Consider the following 19,780-nt stretch of genomic DNA (forward strand, 5'->3'; position numbering starts at 1 on the left):
GCGTGCCCGTTCAGACTGCCTTTGTCCATTGAGCCTGTTCAAGTGTCACACATGCGCTCTAATTTGCAGTCCGAGATGCGCTGAGCAAACTGGGCCGCAAGCGCAGGAGCATTGGAGCAGAGAGAAAACCAAGTATTCTCAGACTTCTCATCAACCCATTTAATTTTTTTATGACTGTTGTCAAGCACGCTACTTCCCCAAAATCCGTGTTAAAGCTAGGCGCTAATGCACAGATGCACCGCTACTGTAGCGCCCTGTCTCTCTCGCTCTTTGCTGACGTTAATTGCTATATGAATTCCAATTTGGGGGACTTGACCGTTCAGACCGCAACCACATTCTGGAAAAATGTGGCCCGGATGGGATTTTAACCACATACGAAAGTGACCAGGATCGAATTTGAAATGGTCCACTTTTATGCGACTTTTCCCGTTCAGTCGAGTCGGAAAAACACGAAAAAATCAGATTCGTGCATTAAGACCTGCAGTATGAACCTAGCCTAAGTTAGCTAACATTACTGTATATATATATATATATATATATATATATATTAGGGCTGTCAAACGATTAAAATTTTTAATCGAGTTAATTACAGTTTAAAAATTAATTAATCGCAATTCAAACCATCTATAAAATATGCCATATTTTTCTGTAAATTATATGTATATTCTGTAAAATAAATTGTTGGAATGGAAAGATAAGACACAAGATGGATATATACATTCAACATACGGTACATAAGGACTGTAGAGGGCATTTCACTCTACTGTCATTTAAATCTGTCTATGCTGTCCTCACTCCGAAGCGTCGACTTTTTCCAAAGCTAGACAGCTAGTGAACGACGCCTTAATAATCAGACTTCTTCCTTTTTCATCTGATTTATTAATAAAATGGCCTCAAACCATTGTCCTCTTTAGACCGTAGTGAAACTACAAAAAAAAAAAGTACACAAGCATTGCATTAGCAACAACGTTAGCTTAGCACGCTATACAGGTTCACTAAACAAACAAAAAGCATCTCATACAAAAAATATAACATTTCGCTTACTAACATAATATGTACATTCTTTACAACAAACATACTTACGGACAAATCTTGTCCAAGGATCATATAAGCACAACATTACAACGTAGGCGTCAGCCCGAGACGTCATGCAGCCATATTGAACTGGCAAGAAAGCAATAAACCATGTCGCAAAGCGACCACAAGAGTTCGCTGTTAGACAGCACAAAAAAAACATTGCTGTAAAACTTACCAAAAGGCAGAATACTGTCTGACATGGGACATGTGCGTTAATTGCGTCAAATATTTTAACGTGATTAATTAAAAAAATTAATTACCGCACGTCAACGCGATAATTTTGACAGCCTTAATATATATATAGTGTGTGTATGTGTGTGTATTTACTTATACAGCTACATATTGATCTATTGAAAATACTACTCTTATGTTTCCTTATCCAAAATGTCAAAACTGCTAGATTTACAGCTGAAATGGTCCTACAGATGTCGGATGATGGAGAGGCAGTGATGGGGTTGGACTCAAGTGTCAGAAATTTCTGTTGATGAGGACCCAGACTATTGTCCAGGTGGCAGTGGCAGTTGTCCACCTGGAAATCCAACTGAACAGGATCAATCAGACTCATAAGATTCCACTTATGTGTCCTCTGAAGAAGAAAGTGTCCAAATCACGGCCAACAGAATGAGTTGGTAGGGCTCTTACTAGAGAGAATTACTTCCCACCCAGGGCAGAACACAGAGCCACAATATCCTCAGAAATCGGTCAGTGCGTCCACAAGGGCTTAGCACCGCTGTCTCACCAAAAAGATGCATGAGAGCTCTTCATCATTGATGATAAAATACAAAGAAGGATAAAGTCAATTGCTGTTGTTTTATTTTTAAAAAAAAAATTTTTTTTTTTTCAAGAAATGTTAATTGAATCATAAAGATATTTCAAGCATGAAATCATTCTTGTGTGGCCCTAAATATAATACTAATTAATATACAAGTGATTATTCTTCACCAAAATGGCATAAAACCACATTGGTTCTAATATGGGTTGTTTTTGACCCACTTATGGAAGAGTGTAGGGTCCAGTAACTTGTGCATCTAAGGGTTAAAGGAGGAGGGCCAACCGACATGTAAAACACGTTTGCGGAGGACAAGCAAAGACCTAATTTAATTTTATTTAGAATATTTCAGTTATTTTTTTGTTATTTAAAATAATAATAATAATAATAACACTATACTTATGTTCCAATTTGCTAATATACTAGTCCTTCTAAAACAAATTGCATATTGTAATAAAGTTCATTATTTTCTGTAATGTACTGACAAACATTAGACTTTCATATATTTTAGATTCATTGCACACAACTGAAGTAGTTGAAGCCTTTTATTGTTTTAATGTTGATGATTTTGGCAAAAAAGTCAAGAAAACCCAAAAATCCGTATCTAAAAAAATTAGCACATCATGAAAAGGTACTCTAAAGAAGCTCCTAACCTAATCATCTGAATCAACAAATTAACCCCTGCGAAAGATTCCTGAGGCTTTAAAAAACTCCCAGCCTGGTTCATTACTCAAAACCGCAGTCATGGGCAAGAGTGCCGAGCTGACTGCTGTCCAGAAGGCCACCATTAAAGCCCTCAAGCAAGAGGCTAAGACACACAAAAAAAATCTGATCTTATAGGCTGTTCCCAGAGTACTGTATGAAGGCACCTCAGTGGGAAGTCTGTGGGAAGGAAAAAGTGTGGCAGGAAACGCTGCATAATCAGAAGAGGTGACCACACCCTGAGAAAGATTGTGGAGAAGGGCCAATTCCAGATCTTGGGGGACCTGCAGAAACAGTGGACTGAGTCTGGAGTAGAAACATCCAGAGCCACCATGCACAGGCGTGTGCTGGAAATGACAGAAGAAGCGCCTGACCTGGGCTACAGAGAAGCAGCATTGGTCCAAAGTATTTTTTTCAAATGAAACAAATTTTGCATGTCATTCGGAAATCAAGGTGCCAGAGTTTGGAGGAAGACTGGGGAGAAGGAAATGCCAAAATGGCTGAAGTCCTGTGTGAAGTACCCACAGTCAGTGATGGTCTGGGGTGCCATGTCAGCTGCTGGTGTTGGTCAACTGTGCTTTATAAAGGGCAGGGTCAATGCAGCTAGCTATCAGGAGATTTTGGAGCACTTCATGCTTCCATCTGCTGAAAAGCTTTATGGAGATGAAGATTTCATTTTTCAGCACGACCTGGCACCTGCTCACAGTGCCAAAACCACTGGTAAATGGTTTACTGACCATGGCATTACTGTGCTCAATTGGCCTGCCAACTCTCCTGACCTGAACCACATAGAGAATCTGTGAGATATTGTGAAGAGGAAGTTGAGAGACACCAGACCCAACACTTTGGATGAGCTGAAGGCCGCTATCGAAGCATCCTGGGCCTCCATAACAGCTCAGCAGGGCCACAGGCTGATTGCCTCCATGCCACGCCACACTGAAGCAGTCATTTCTGCAAAAGGATTTCCGAGCAAGTATTGAGTGCATCGCTGATATAATTAATTGAAGGTTGACTTTTTTGTATTAAAAAACACTTTTTTGTGGTCGGATGAAATAATTTTTTGAGATAGGGATTTTTGGTTTTTCTTGACTTTTTTTTGCCATAATCACCAATATTAAAACAATAAAAGGCTTGAACGACTTCAGATGTGTGTAATGAATCTAAAATATATGAAATGTTTATCAGTACATTACAAAAAATAATGAACTATCACAATATGCAAAATTTTTGAGAAGGACTAGTATTTTGAAAAATAAAAATCCTGTTCAATGGAAAAAAAGTTTGTTTTTTAACTCAAATATCTCTAACAAATTTTACAGCTGTAATTGCAATACTCTGAAACCGTGATTGGAAAAAGAGAGATAATTTGGATTGGGATCTCTCTGTGGGGGTGTGGAATAAAGCCGGTGACTCAATGAAGTTGTTATTGAAGAGACTCAACTGGCCGTTCAGGATTTATTTTGTTTAATGATGAGAGTAGGTGTCTTGATTCTCTGATTGGAGTCAAAACTTCATAGCGTCACCGGGTTTATTCCGCGCCCCCACAGAGAGATCCCAATCCAAATTAGCGCTCTTTTTCATGGTCCTTCGAGCCGGATTATTACCAGGGAAATTTACATCAACCAAATGTGTTTATATATGGTTAAGGCACACTTCAACACTATACTTCTCTCATTTACACACAACTTTTGAATGGTAAGTAAACATGACTGTTTGGGGAACGAACTACACTGCTGTGAAGGGAAGACAGAGAGTAACTCTAGTGAGCTTTGCTCTTCTTAAAGGGCCAGCATCGCAACAATTAAACTGAAGCACACACACGCAATGGGGCTTTCCTACAGTGATATTTTGGCTTAAGGTAATCAAACCATCAGAATCTCATACCGGTACATGGTACTTACACCGGCACACTTAATACGCCTCAGGAATGTGCTAAACTCAGGTATGTTTGTCACGTTGCCTCAGGTGAGGTCACGTGACATGCGGCTTGTTTTTTTCCCTCCCCAATGTGACGTCATTAGGCGCACTCGAGTATCGATCAATAATGATGAATCTTAGAACATGGTAAGTGCTTGTTTGACACATTTATATGTTTTACTAAAACGTAGTTTATTACTAAACACGCGACTACCCGACTTGAGTAATTCCACAAATACAGCCTTATACTACGGTTCGCACCAGTTTCCATGTGTTGGGCAAGAATGTTGAATTTTTAGCCGTCTGATGTCATGTTAGCCAACGCTACCTTATATTAGCATATAATCACTGTCGTACGACATTGGACAATACCACGAGCGGTATCTACAATGTAAGGTGCTTTAAGCGCAGTGCCCCCAACATGTAATAGTGCTATTAATCGTGTAGACTACATTGTTAGCTTAGCATACGGGAGCGGTGACTTGGGTCCACACCTGAAGGAGGAAGCACTTTGTCGTAAGTCGCAAGAACAAAAAAATATGGGAAGTCGATGTCGCTCCACACGGAGCAAATAAAAGTTCTAGTACTGCAAAAATCATTAACTGGTGCGAGTTGGATCGGATAAGCGTAAATATGTAACTTCCTGGTTGTTTGAATGTTCCGCCCTTAAACCTGCTGACTCATTAAAAAGGCATACATCATTAGTTACATTTTAGTGCTATTAATTTTTAACATATAGTGGCCCAAAATAGGTACTGTCCTGTTATATTCAATAGCGCCCATTATTAAATAAATAAATAAATAAATAAATAAAAGTGTGTATGATCGGTGAGTGGTTAGTACGTCTACCTTACAAATTAATGGGTTGTGGGTCCGACTCTCGAATCATCTTGTGCTTGGTTCTTTTACCCCTAGTATTTGGTTTTTATCCCACACTGGAACAAACTACATTTTAAAATACAGTCAAAGTCAGCCATCGAAATATTAGAGGCTGGCATTGTAGTCACTAAATCAGATGCCCATTGTAGACTTCATAATGATATTGACGGGACGAGGGGCAGATCAATGGGAGGCATATCTCCGTCAAAGCTGACTGATTGGAAACGCAAAGAGCTTTTTATGTTGAAAATGCTTGTGAATAAATTTGTAAATCACTCAATTCTTTATAGATATGGACGTTAAAAAAAAGTCTCAATTATTTGTTTTAAGAGCAAAGAACCGGGCAGTAAGCATTTATTTTACGTAAATATGTCAAATGTGCTGCTGGTCTTTAAAGTGCCTGTGACACGAAAAAGCATGTTTATTTCATAATACACGCGGTATTTTATTCCCCTGAATGATATGGGCCGCTTGGATGTGTGTGGAAGCGATCGCTATTTTTATTTAGTTTTTTGAATCCCGCGCCATGAAAATGAGTGACTTCCGGCTTTGGTCTTGCATTGACGAGGAGGGCGCTGTGACGTGTACGGTAGAAGACGTCCTCTTCACGCTACAGTGTACTGTTGTGTATGAGGACGAAGGATTCAGCTGATTTTGCGGATTAATACGTTTATATTTCGCATCACGCCAGCCAAACGGCTGCAAAAAAAATTATTCTGTATGAGTGAGGGGCGTATGCGCCTTTTTGGAGTTTCAAAAGATTCCCATTCACCGTTGATATTTACTGTGGGACCATTGGACTTACGAGGAAGTGAGTAAACATCTTGTTTTGTATTATGTCAAATACAAATACAGCGATTACAAAGTAAACACTACAAACTTCCTTTAAATGAAGGTCTACTTACGTTTGATCATTGATAGGCATGTAAAAAGCTCTCCTAATGCTCATTAGCAGCAGCACGTTAGCTGCACAACAACTCCAGCCACCCTCCTCCGGGGAACGAACTGTAAATTGCTCACCGCCGGGCGGTTTGCCGATCCGCAAAGACAATCGACAACCGGGTTGTCATGTCAAATAATCCAGGATAGTTTTGTGTGATTTTCCGCTTCGAAGACTTTGAAACATCACTCGGTTTTGGTTAGCATGTCGGCTAGCTGTCACGCCTTCTGGTTTGTTTACATTCTCCGAAGCCGGGGAAGGGAAATGACATATGTCCGATTTAGGTGTCATAAAATATCGTTCGGGAGGTGCGACAGTAAAGGTGAAGTCGACAGTTTTGACCATTATGGAGTAATTTTGCCATGTCGTCCTGAATAAATGCATTTTTATTATTTCATATTCCATTCAGCACAAGACTGTTATTTGTCATGACCATGCCATTTATTTAGCAATTGGGGAAAATACTTGGATAAAAAGAATATCCTGTAAAAATATTGAAGTAAAGAGACAGAAACAATGACATTTTGCTGCTCTCTTCGTCGCGTTTTCCTCGTTGTGAATAGTTCCCCCTCGACGGGCTGACTGGTCCTTCTCAAGCCATTTATATAGCTATTGGGGAAAATACTTGGATAAAAAGAATATCCTGTAAAAATATTGAAGTAAAGAGACAGAAACAATTACATTTTGCCGCTCTCTTCGTCGCGTTTTCCTCGTTGTGAATAGCTCCCCCTCGACGGGCTGACTGGTCCTTCTCAAGCCATTTATATAGCTATTGGGGAAAAATACTTGGATAAAAAGAATATCCTGTAAAAATATTGGAGTAGAGAGACTGAAACAATGACATTTTGCGGCTCTCTTCGTCGCGTTTTCCTCGTTCTGAATAATACCCCCTCAATGGGCTCAATAGTAAAACCGATGAGCCCAGTCTACCGCTGACGTCATCCACCTGTTTGGGACGCTAAAGCCCTATAATGGTAGGCGTGGCTAACCAGCAGATTAAAAGACTAATTTCTCGACAGCTGTGCTTTGCTAAATTGTTGTATATAGTCGAATCGTCTCAAAATATGATTCTAATTCACATAATAATGCCATTTAAGACTTTTTTTTCTCGTGTCATATGCTCTTTAAGCCACTGTAACGCCGCCTTATGAAAACAAAGAGCTTTTTCCATTGTAAATTCTTGGGAATAAATGCTTAAATCCTTGAGTTATTTATATATATGGACGTTAAAAAAAGTCTCATTTGTTATAAGAACAAAGAACTGGGCAGTTAGTATTTATTTTACGTAAATATGTAAACGTGCTGCTAGTCTTTAAACCACTGTAGCCCCGCCATATCATCACAAAGAGCTTTTTTCTGTTGAAAATTCTTGTGAATAAATGCTTGAATCCCTGAATTTGTAGATACGGACGTAAAACAGTCTTGATTCTTTGTTAAAAGAGCAAAGAACCGGGCAGCTAGCATTTGTTTTACGTAAATATGTCGAATGTGCTGCTAGTCTTTAAGCCACTGTAGCGCCGCCTTATGAAAACAAAGAGCTTTTACAGTTGAAAATTCTTGTGAATAAATGCTTCAATCCCTAAATTCTTTATACAGATTATATATATATATATATATATATATATATATATATATATATATATATATATATAAAACGTAAAACAGTCTTGATTATTTGTTAAAAGAGCAAAGAACCGGGCAGTTAGCATTTATTTTTTTGTAAATACTGTATGTTGAATAGGAGTGGAACCTCTTGGTACCTCACGATAACGATACAATTTGCGATACAAAGCTCACAATAACGATCTGACAATATGGCGACACAACGATTATCGATACATTGGTCAGGAAATCATTCTAGGATATTCTACAAACAACTAATAAACAGAAAAACAAGCTTCTGCTGTGAGTTGGAATGACTTGTAGACGTCCAATTCGCTGCCATCCCTCCCACTTCAATAGGATTGAACGTCTATGGCCGGTAGTGGCAGCCAATGCCAGGCAATGAGGTAATTTTGGACCATTCAAGGTCATTTTCCTGTTGATTTTCAGTTACTTCCTGTTGATTTTGGGGTATTTTATGGCTCTCTGTTTATTTTGAGTTACAGAACAGGAAGTGACCTGGGAATCACCCAAATGAATAGGCAGTGACTCAAACTCAACAGAACATGACCTGTAAATGCCCTAAAATGAACAGCAAGTGACCTGTAAATGCCCTGAAAATCAGAGAGAATTACTGTGAATGCTTTGGTTTCGAATGAATGAATGTTCTCAGTCTAAATGAATTGGGCATCGAGCACTGTCAATGCCTCCTTAGAGTTAATTGAAACACAATTATGGTGGAAGATTTTGGTAGCAACTTGTTGGTTCATTTTTATTTTATTTTTTTAGACATTGACACCTTTTTAAAACGATAACTCGATTCTTGGCAGGAGCATATCGATAACCTTTTGGGATACAAAGTATCACGATACATCACCATTTCGATATTTTGTCACACCCCTAATGTTGAATGTGCTGCTAGTCTTTAAGCCACTGTAGTGCCACTATATCATCACAAAGAGCTTTTTTTCTGTTGAAAATTCTTGTGAATAAATGCTTAAATCCCTGAATTCTTTATAGATATGGAGGCAAAACAGTCTCGATTCTTTGTTAAAAGAGCAAAGAACCGGGGAATTAACATTTATTTTATGTAAATATGTCCAATGTGCTGCGAGTCTTTAAGCCACTGTAGTGCCGTCTTATGAAAACAAAGAGCTTTTACGGTTGAAATATTCTTGTGATTAAATGCTTAAATCCCTGAATTCTGTATATATATAATATATATATATATATATATATATATATATATATATATATATATATATATATATATATATATATATATATATATTAGGGCTGTCAAACGATTACAATTTTTAATCGAGTTAATTACAGCTTAAAAATTAATTAATCGTAATTAATCGCAATTAATCGCAATTCAAACCATCTATAAAATATGCCATATTTTTCTGTAAATTATATATATATTCCATAAAATAATTTGTTGGAATGGAAAGATAAGACACAAGATGGATATATACATTCAACATACGGTACATAAGGACTGTAGTGGGCATTTGTCTCTACTGTCATTTAAATCTGTCTATGCTGTCCTCACTCCGAAGCGTCTACTTTTTCCAAAGCTAGACAGCTAGTGAACGACGCCTTAATAATCAGACTTCTTTCTTTTTCATCTGATTTATTAATAAAATGGCCTCAAACCACTGTCCTCTTTAGACCGTAGTGAAACTACAAAAAAAAAAGTACACAAGCATTGCATTAGCAACAACGTTAGCTTAGCACGCTATACAGGTTCACTAAACATAAACAAAAAGCGTCTCATACAAAAAATATAACATTTCGCTTACTAACATAATATGTACATTCTTTACAACAACCATACTTACGGACAAATCTTGTCCAAGGATCATATAAGCACAACATTACAACGTAGGCGTCAGCCCGAGACGTCATGCAGCCATATTGAACTGGCAAGAAAGCAATAAACCATGTCACAAAGCGACCACAAGAGTTTGCTGTTAGACAGCACAAAAAAACCTTGTTGTAAAACTTGCCAAAAGGCAGAATACTGTCTGAGCGGGACATGTGCGTTAATTGCGTCAAATATTTTAACGTGATTAATTAAAAAAAGTAATTACAGCGCGTTAACGCGATAATTTTGACAGCCCTAATATATATATATATAATACACACACAGGGGTGCACATAATTTTTTGCCCAGGTTCTCAGAGGAGGACCTGGAGATATGACTTGGTCCTCATTGAGCTTGAGAGCCGACCCGCCTGATGCGATAAATTTATGACAAGCTTTACTTAGAGCCAATTAACTTTAATTAATTATATTAACAATTAATGCTTGATTAACATCAACTGGCACAACAAAATTGCCATTACTTTAAAGTGAAATGTAAAGAAATAAAAAGCACCAATTCAAAATAAAGGGCATTATGCGGCTCCCACATTAACTCCAAGCCTTTTTAAAAGTGGGATGTCCTCCTCATAAGACCTCATTGAACGTGCATGTTTAGCTTTGTAAAATGTGAGCAAAAACACGTTTGTCAGTGCATGTCGCTGTTCATTACCTTTATTCCGCCCTATTCCGCCACTTGTCCATAGGGCGAGTGGGGTCCTGTTTGACATCGATAGTTTGCTTAATTGCCACATGCTCTCTGTTTTTTTCGTGCTTTTCAAAGTTTGGATGGCTGAAATTCTTTGACCCTTCATAAAATGCGCTGCTCTTATCGGCGACATTGGGATTCTTACGGCACATTTTGTACCGCATTTCCGTGCGAGCATCATTTGCTTCTAGCCACGGTACCTCCTGTAGCCACTTTTCAGCAAAGGTCCTTTTTTTCGGTAGCTCTGGTGACGTCTCTGTCGTCTGTCTGTCTTTTGACGGGAGTGGGGGAACACGTAAGTAATTACTCAGTGTGGCCTGCCTCTTCGACATTTTGAGAAGTTATTTTCTCGTGTCCGCCGCAAATACAGTGGTCAGCCATCGGTACGCAAAAGCGTATGGAAGCAGTTGAGGGCCAGCGCGTTTGTCTACGTCCAGTACGCATATATATATATATATGTGTGTGTATGTATGTATGTATGTATGTATGGACGTAAAACAGTCTCGATTATTTGTGAAAAGAGCAAAGAACCTGGCTGTTAGCATTTAGTTTACATAAATATGTCGAATGTGCTGCTAGTTTTTAAGCCACTGTAGTGCCGCCATATCATCACAAAGAGCTTTTTTTCTGTTGAAAATTCTTGTGAATAAATGCTTAAATCCCTGAATTCTTTAAAGATATGGACGTAAAATAGTCTCGATTCTTTGTTAAAAGAGCAAAGAACCGGGCAGTTAGCATTTATTTTATGTAAATATGTCGACTGTGCTGCGTGTCTTTAAGCCACTGTAGCGCCATCTTATGAAAACAAAGAGCTTTTTCCATTGAAAATTCTTGTGAATAAATGTTTAAACCCATGAACTCTTAATAGATACGGATTTAAAACAGTCTTGATTCTTGATTAAAAGCAAAAAAAAAAGTACAGTTAGCATTTATTTTACGTAAATATTGCGAACTATCAATGCCGTAGCAACTAATTTTTCCCATTGATTTTTTTTCACGTTTCAAAATGCTTGCATGGTACAAAAAATATAATAATTACCCCGAATCCTCGAACAAATCACTCCTGAAACAAACCTTCCTGTTTGTATGCGGTGGAGCTTTTGTACTTTTTCAACCTAAATCCGGCGTTAGATTGCTGTGTGCGTTTGAGAATAACTCCTCTTGACGTGAGCAGGCCCCCTACTTGAAGGTGTGGCGCAGTGTATGCCTGGTGTGACCCGTCAATATTCTAGTACTCGAATCTGTTGCTTTTACTACACGTCACAATACCACAGTTACATGTACAGACCTCGTTGCCCATTATGTACAACCACATTCTAATCTAATAACATTTGGCTTTCTTTTCCTGTCTTCAGTGTCCAGTAGAGTGGAAAGAAATGAAGCTGCACCTTATTCTATTAGGCTGGGGGTTTTAGCGAGGGGTACAAAAGTATGGCCCTGAAGACATCCCCATTCCCCAACCCGTGTGCTGAGGGCATCCATGCAGCTGGATGGGCATTGATTCTACCATGTTTTTGGTTTCTTGACCGCCTCATCGCCGTGTGCAAGTTGACCACCCTCGAACGGCAGCAAGAGGACACGTGCTACCTCTTCCCCCTTAAGGTCTTCTTTGGCTCCATCGTCTTCTTCACTTTGTTTATCGTGACTTCACCCATAGCCTTGCTGGGCTTCCTGCTATGGGCCCCGCTGCAAGCGTGCCGCCGACCTTTCTGCTACCACAGAGAGACTGCGTCACTCCAGAGTGAAACGCAAAGGGGCTTCGAGCTGGAGGGAAAGGCTTCGTTTGTCTTCGCGTCGGCCAACTTATGTCTTCTCCCCGACAGTCTTGCTCGCTTTAACAACCTGGGGCACACCCAGCAAAGGGCCACGGCAATCGGCGAGTGTATCGCTCAGGGTGTCGGCCGACCCAACATTCGCATCTTTATCGACTCCCCCAGCAGCTGTGGCACTATGAGCCCCTCCAACAGTGTGGCCCCTGCAACTAACGCCTCTGAATATGGTGATACGAAGAGAGCGACTTCAAACCCAATGTCACACAGTGATGTGGTTGATATACCTTTTGGGGATACAAAAGAAACCTCTCCGTCCTTCCAGCACAACTTTAACCAGAACTCCAACCAGCAGGGCGACGAGGGCCAGCACAGTGCCTCCCGCACTTTGCGTTCCCAGGGACTCTGCACGTTGGATGACGTACCGTGGGAAGTGTCCACCATGTTCCCGTCCAATGTGGACATTCTCTGCCTAGAGGAGGTGTTTGATAAGCGGGCTGCAAAGAAACTCACCAGTGCGCTAAGTCCTTTGTTTGCACACATACTCTACGACATAGGGGGGTACGCCTGTCAACCTCCGTGCAGCTGTTCTTCTTTTAAGTTCTTCAACAGCGGCCTCTTCCTGGCCAGTCGATTCCCCATCTTGGAGGCCCAGTATCACTGCTTTCCCAACAGTAAAGGTGAAGATTCTTTAGCTGCCAAAGGCCTCCTCTCCACTAAGGTATTTGTTGCATTTTATTTTCACAAGTCACATGCTTATAATGACTCTAAAGTGCACACAAAGATTTTCGGTTACAGACCCATCATGAAAGAGAAGAAAAATCAGAAATTTAACTTTTTGGTCATATTGTGGTATATGGTAATCATCTCAACGTCTCGAAACAAGTCGCTTATTGACTCCCATTGCCAATGATTGATGTCCACTACAAATTGATAGGACATCTACGAACTAATTTCAAATCACAGCAGAAAGATGAAAAGTCATGATTGGACGTCTATCATCCTCGTTTTCACTTTGAGAATTAATAGTAGACCGCATGTGATTTAAAAAAACAAAAAACAAAAACGCAATGCAATATTCAGTACCACAATACTGAATATGTTGCGCTGGTGTTTCTGAAGAGACAAGGAGTGGCAGTGTGAAACCCCCTGCGGGCACAACAAACAAAAAATGTGTTCTAAAAACTAGTCTGATGGAGCAATTCTTTCTTCATTAAACCATGCAAATAAATCCAACATGGCCTGAGGATTTTGGGAAATACTTTGCAGCCCCCTACTCGACACCAATGTTAGAATTTATGCAAGGTGCATGTTTTTTGCAGAGTCATTGCCCTTTTTATTTACTGTTGTTTATTTACTTTTGACCATTTAGAGTACAAGCTGACTTGGCCTATGACAACTAAAAGTTATACGAGTCAACCTTCCATTTCTTCTTTCCCAGAGCTCTAATCAATTCCAGAGTCAAACTTCCTAAAATCATAAAACCTTTATTACTTTGCAGACGATAATTTAAGTAACATTTTGTCTTATTTTCAGACTCTTAACCCTTCTAGCGCCAGTCACGAAATCGAGACAAGAACATTGCTGACTTTAACAAGCCAGAGCTGCAAATATGGTGCCTCATGTAGTTACTACTTTGCACCAAAAGATGGCAGATGCACTTTAGGTATTAATGTTATTCAACTTTATTCCATTTAAGTGTAACATGAAGAAACATGCAGTACTCAGTATTCATAAATTCTATTTACAATTAAACAAAATTGTATAAGGCGCTTCAAGTCGATGCCATCAAAGCTGTATGTTGACCAATTGCATCAGTTCAGGTGACTGGAGAGTGATAAATAAAAATGATTCATATAAATGATGTAGAAGCTATCATATAATGTGATTAGGTTGACAGCAGTTGGCAGCAGAGGTTGACTGTCTCCACAAGGGAGCAGTGAAGGCCAAATAAAGCATTGATGCAATGGTGGTTCATTTGGTCTTAGTCTTATGCTACTGTGAAATAAAGTTTTACTGGTTAAGATCTTTTAGTGTAAATATCCCAAAATACAATGAGGACAGCTGCGGCTTATAGTCCAGTGCGCCTTATCCATTAACAAATGTCATTTTCATGTCAAATTTGGAAAGTGGCGACTTATAGCCCGAAAATTACGGTAGTCTCTGAACAAACAGTGCAGCTCAGCGTCTGGCTTGCCGTATGTACTGATGTGTTGCGTGACACATTTTTTTTTTTTTTCCGATATAATGTCTGGTTGAGTTCCAGAATTGTTTTAGCAAAAATTTGGTGTTTCTTCTGTGTCATATAAAGCCATTTCCTATATTCTCAGGTAGGGCTGGGCGATATGGCCTTAAACATGTATCACGATAAATTGAGCAGATTTATCTCGATAACGATAAATGACGATAAATTCGGCCAAGCGGACTGTTATATAAATTGAAAATCTGAATCAATGCATGAAATACAGATTAACTATTTCTTGTTGATTTATTTACCAGCATTCAATTTGATATACTGTATTTAACAATTGTACATGCAGTCTAAACATTAAGTTTATAAAAATGTATTGTAAGCAATAAGAATTCAAGTATGAACATTTATAACAGCGTGTATGACTTGAACAATGTACATTGTCAAAATCAATATGCCTGTGCAAACATGTAATTGTAACACAAATGACTTGCAGCTTGAACAGTACACTTCAAAAAGACAACTTATTGTTAATGGCTGCTGTGACATAATTATTAAATACAAGTGTTTACTTTATGGTTTAAGGGTTTTTTTCCCCCCAGTGCATTTTTTAAGAAATGCACGCACAATAAAAATAGCTGGGGCCATTTCTCGGTCATTATAAGTTTTGCCGTTGGATTGTACTTTATGCTGAATGCTTTACCATCACAAAAGCTATCAGAGGAATCACACACAGACAGATACAAAATAACGCCACATAGTAATTGCTAGATGCAGTCCGTGCCCAATCCACTCATTAAGTTCAGCCGTTTCGACAAGGTTAGAGCCGCTATCCGACTCCATAACGTTCATTTGTAGCGTTAGCCGCTAGCTAGCGTTAGCCTGGCTACCAGTAGAAAGCACTGAAAGCACCATCTCCGGAAGTCGTGAGAACAAAGGAGGACAGCGGGTGAAAGCCCGTCTGGACGTCACCAAGAGTCTACTAAATGTCGGTTAAAAGTTTGGTGAACCTCCCTTAAGCCACACTCCATCACGTTTTGCTTGTAGCGTTAGCTGCTAGCGTTAGCTTACCGGGCTTTTGTTTGATTGGCTTCCTGATGATCACGTGACTCCCTACGTAAGCACATTCACTGCTTTCTTAAAGGGGAATGAACATAGACGAACAACACAGAATCAAAGCGGGATGAAAAGACTATATTTTCTTGTTTTATTAATTTAACGAATTTACCGACATGATCAAAATTACGTCGGTCATCGTTAAGAATTTCGGTGACGGTAAATTTTCGGTTTACCGCCCTGCCCTATTCTCAGGTGCTAATTGGGAAAAACCAGAAGCAGAAGAAAGTAACTGGTTATTTCAACTGTATACACCTTCATGCACCAGAAGGTAAGTGACATTTTCAGACAAGCCTGAGTAAATGGAGACATAAACATGAATGACAAATGTTTTGTGCATTTTTTAATAAGGTGAAGGAGCAATCCGCTGTGAGCAGCTAAACATGGTCACAAAGTGGATTAGTGATTTCCAAGCGGCCAACAGACAGCCTGATGAGGAAGTGGTTTTTGATGTTCTCTGCGGCGACTTTAACTTTGACAACTGCTCACCAGGTGTGTGTTTATCTCCAGCAATTGCCATTTTCCCCAAATCATTTGCTTTTTAGTTGCGATGACATGTTCTCCTGTCTGTCTAGATGACACTTTGGAACAGAATCACAATCTCTTTGAGGAGTACAAAGACCCTTGCAGAGCAGGGCCAGGGAAAGAGAAGCCCTGGGTCATTGGTAAGTACATATTACATAGACAAAAACTAAAGATGTCCCGATCACGTCATTTTCAAAGTATCGGAATCGGCAAAAAAATATCGGACATGCCTTTTTTTAATATATATATTTTTTTTATTTAAATCGTTTTCTAATTGTATTTAACGTTACAGACAAAATGTCTTACACTCATCCAGAGCAGTTTTGGCTTAAAGTAGGGCTATCAAATTTATTGCGTTAACGGCGGTAATTAATTTTTTTAAATTAATCACGTTAAATAATTAACGCATGCGCTGCACGACCCACTCACATATTGTCGCGTTCAATCTATAAAAACGCCGATTTACCTATAGAGCGCTAAAAGGCAGCGTATAATGAGTAGAGAGAATTTTGACAGCCTTTGGAGCCATTTTTTATGTGGCTAAAGCCTTAGAATACTTCTCTCAGCAATTAAAAATAGCGTGTGAGGCAATGTGGGGAAGAAAGGTAGTAGTTGATCATTTTCTTAACACCCTATGTTCTTTCCCACCGCAGAGAAGATATATCAATTGGTGCCCCTACGCACAGTCATGGTTGCACTTCCCATCATGCATTTGGGCAGAAGTTAAATGGCTGCAGTATGATTTACTGAAAGCTCAACAAATACACTAGATGGCAATATTTAGTCACAATATACAAAGTCACATTTATCCTTTAAGAATTACAAGTCTTTCTATCCGTGGATCCCTCTCACAGAAAGAATGTTAATATGCCATCTTGAGGATTTATTGTCATAATCAACAAATACAGTACTTATGTACTGTATGTTGAATGTATATATTTGTCCGAGTTTTATTCATTTTTTTTCTTAATGCATTGCCAAAATGTATATGATCGGGAAAAATTATCGGGAATGATTGGAATTGAATCGGGAGCAAAAAAAAGCAATCGGATCGGGAAATATCGGGATTGGCAGATACTCAAACTAAAACAATCGGGATCGGATCGGGAGCAAAAAAACATGATCGGAACAACCCTAACAAAAACATTTCTTTTCCAGTTGACCTTATAATATTAGAATATAAATTGTTATTTCTGCATTGCAGGGACTCTGCTGGAGCAGCCAACACTGTATGATGACAATGTGAACACCCCAGAAAATCTACAAAGGTGCTTGCTCAGTGTGTAAGTACTAACATATCTAAAATGATGCAAACTAAACAATTTTTGCTTTTTTTTTTTTTGCAGAACATTGGAAAATGACATGCTGAGAAAGCGTTATATCTGCCCGCCCGTACCCGCCACAGGCTCGCCATTGGTTTACCCTGAAACTGACCAGCCGTGGATTGGACGACGGATTGATTATATCCTATTCCGGGAAAAATCCATCTCCAAGCACTGTCAAACCGTATGTGGCTGCACTTAACATTTTTCATTTGCCACTTCTCTCCTTAGACCAATTCCACCAATCTGTGGAAGTAACAAAATATGTTGTAAACACTATTAATGAGTCATTTGTATTGTGTTGATACAAATAACAGTGGTGAATCATAGTTTCTTTGATAAATGATTACTAAACTTTCTCCTCTTCATTTAGGAGGTGGAAGAGGTATCATTTATAACCCAGCTGGCTGGCCTGACGGACCATATTCCTGTGAGCTTAAGACTGAATGTCAGAATGGATTCATAAATTTGTTCATAAGTTAGATCTATGTATGATCATAATTCAGTTTCAAAGAAAGGGAACAAAAAGTACTGAAAAATAAACTGCTGTATAGCCATAATAAATGTATGTTTACATGATGTATTTTGATTTAAATCTTAATGTGGATGGACTGACTGGAAATCTCTGTAAAATATCTCAGGTGGTGTTTGTATGGGGTTCTCTGAATACTGGCAGTATTCACCTTTGCACATTTAGGCTTCTTATGAAATTTTGTATACGTTTTGTTAATTTCATTACAAAATATAGCTAAGCAAATAAATAATTGCTGTACAACATTGTGTATAATTATTTACAATACCTATTATTTTGTCTGTTTCCCTGCTGACAATGTGACACTTTTCTTTCGTCTAAAAGACATTTCTTGACTGTCATAGCCTGAAGAACTGGCATGACCAGAAACTGATTTCCACTTGTCGCAGTTGAACCTAACCAGGATTTCAGAGGAAACAATACAGTGCTGGCCAAAAGTATTGGCACCCTTGAAATTCTGTCAGATAATGCCCAGTTTCTCTCAGAAAATGATTGCAATTACCAATGTTTTGGTAGTAATATCTTCATTTATTTTTCTTGGAATGAAAAAACACAAAAGAGAATGGGGACATTTTTTTTTTTTTTAAATCATTATCGTTTTGCACAAAACTCCAAAAATGGGCTTGACAAAAATATTGGCACCCTTTGAAAAATCATGTGATGCTTCTCTAATTTGTGTAATTAAGTTCCTTTTACTTACCTGTGGCAATAACTAAATCACACTTGCAGCCAGTTAAAATGGATTAAAATTGACTCAACCTCTGTCCTGTGTCCTTGTGTGTACCACATTGAGTAAGGAGAAAAGAAGATTATGTACTGTCTGAGGACTTAAGAAGCAAAATTGTGAGAAAGCATGGGCAAGCTCAAGGCTACAAATCCAATTCCAAAGACCTAAATGTTCCTGTGTCTACCGTGCGCAATGTCATCAATAAGTGTAAAGCCCATGGCACTGTGGCTAATCTCCCTAGATGTAGACTGAAAAGAAAAAATGACAAGAGATTTCAAAAAAAGATTGTGCGGAGGGTGGATGAAGTACCTCGACTAACATCAAAACTAGTTAAGTTTGGAGAAGGCACCCTTCAAATCTCAGACCTGGAGCAGTTGGCTGAAGAAGAATGGTCTAAAATTCTAGATTTGAGATTTCAACGAAAGATTGTGCAGATGGTGTGTAAAAAATTTTTTTTTTTTTTTAATTCTTTCTCTTTTGTGTTTTTTCATTGCAACCAAAACATTTGTAATTTCAAATATTTTCTCGGAGAAATTATCTGGGAGCATTATCTGACAGAATTGCAGGGGTGCCAATACTTTTGGCCAGCACTGTATACTGTACAGTATTTGGCTAAGTTACACAACTGACAAAATGTTAGTGATATTCAACTTTTAAGTGAAATTTCAAGGTAAACTTAAAACGTATAACCTTAAATGTTTCCGATTGTTTTGCATAACCTTGAAGGTAGTTCACTAAAATTTAACTTGACAGCAAAATTCCCGAGTGTTTGATGTATACATTTCCTGATTCAACAAGAGTTGTAATTTTTGGTCTTTTTTTCTCATGCATTTTATATACTGAAACCATGAGACCCAAGCTGACACCTATCAATTGCAATGTACATGATTTCATCAGGTTTAGAATTCAGCCCATTGAGGGGGAATATTCAGAACGAGGAAAATGTGACAAAGAGAGCAGCAAAATGTTGCTGGGTTAAGTATTTTTCCCCAATTGCTAAAAAAATGGTATGGTCATGACAAATAACAGTCTTGTGCTAAATGGAATATGAAATGTTAAAAATGCAATTATTCAGTATGACAGGGCAAAATTACTCCATAATGGTCAAAACTGTTGACTTCTTGCACCTCCCGA

General features: G+C 38.7%; 1 protein-coding gene across 2 annotated transcripts; it reads left to right on the forward strand.

Moving 5' to 3' along the window:
* Positions 1 to 4,458: 4,458 nt before the first annotated feature.
* Positions 4,459 to 19,044, forward strand: smpd5 (sphingomyelin phosphodiesterase 5). 2 transcript variants are annotated; one of them, XM_057835384.1, is made up of 8 exons: positions 4,459 to 4,612; positions 11,820 to 12,954; positions 15,736 to 15,811; positions 15,892 to 16,032; positions 16,116 to 16,205; positions 17,270 to 17,348; positions 17,412 to 17,571; positions 17,761 to 19,044. In XM_057835384.1, the coding sequence occupies exons 2-8, from the start codon at positions 11,896 to 11,898 to the stop codon at positions 17,851 to 17,853; spliced, it is 1,698 nt and encodes a 565-aa protein (XP_057691367.1). In that variant the 5' UTR covers positions 4,459 to 4,612; positions 11,820 to 11,895; the 3' UTR covers positions 17,854 to 19,044. The 2 variants fall into 2 exon arrangements, with proteins under 2 accessions (XP_057691367.1, XP_057691368.1); XM_057835385.1 differs by having other exon boundaries at positions 17,270 to 17,333; positions 17,761 to 19,037.
* The last annotated feature ends 736 nt before the right edge of the window (positions 19,045 to 19,780 follow it).

Source organism: Corythoichthys intestinalis, chromosome 4 (genome assembly GCF_030265065.1).
Source record: "Corythoichthys intestinalis isolate RoL2023-P3 chromosome 4, ASM3026506v1, whole genome shotgun sequence".
Classification (NCBI taxonomy): Eukaryota; Metazoa; Chordata; class Actinopteri; order Syngnathiformes; family Syngnathidae; genus Corythoichthys; species Corythoichthys intestinalis.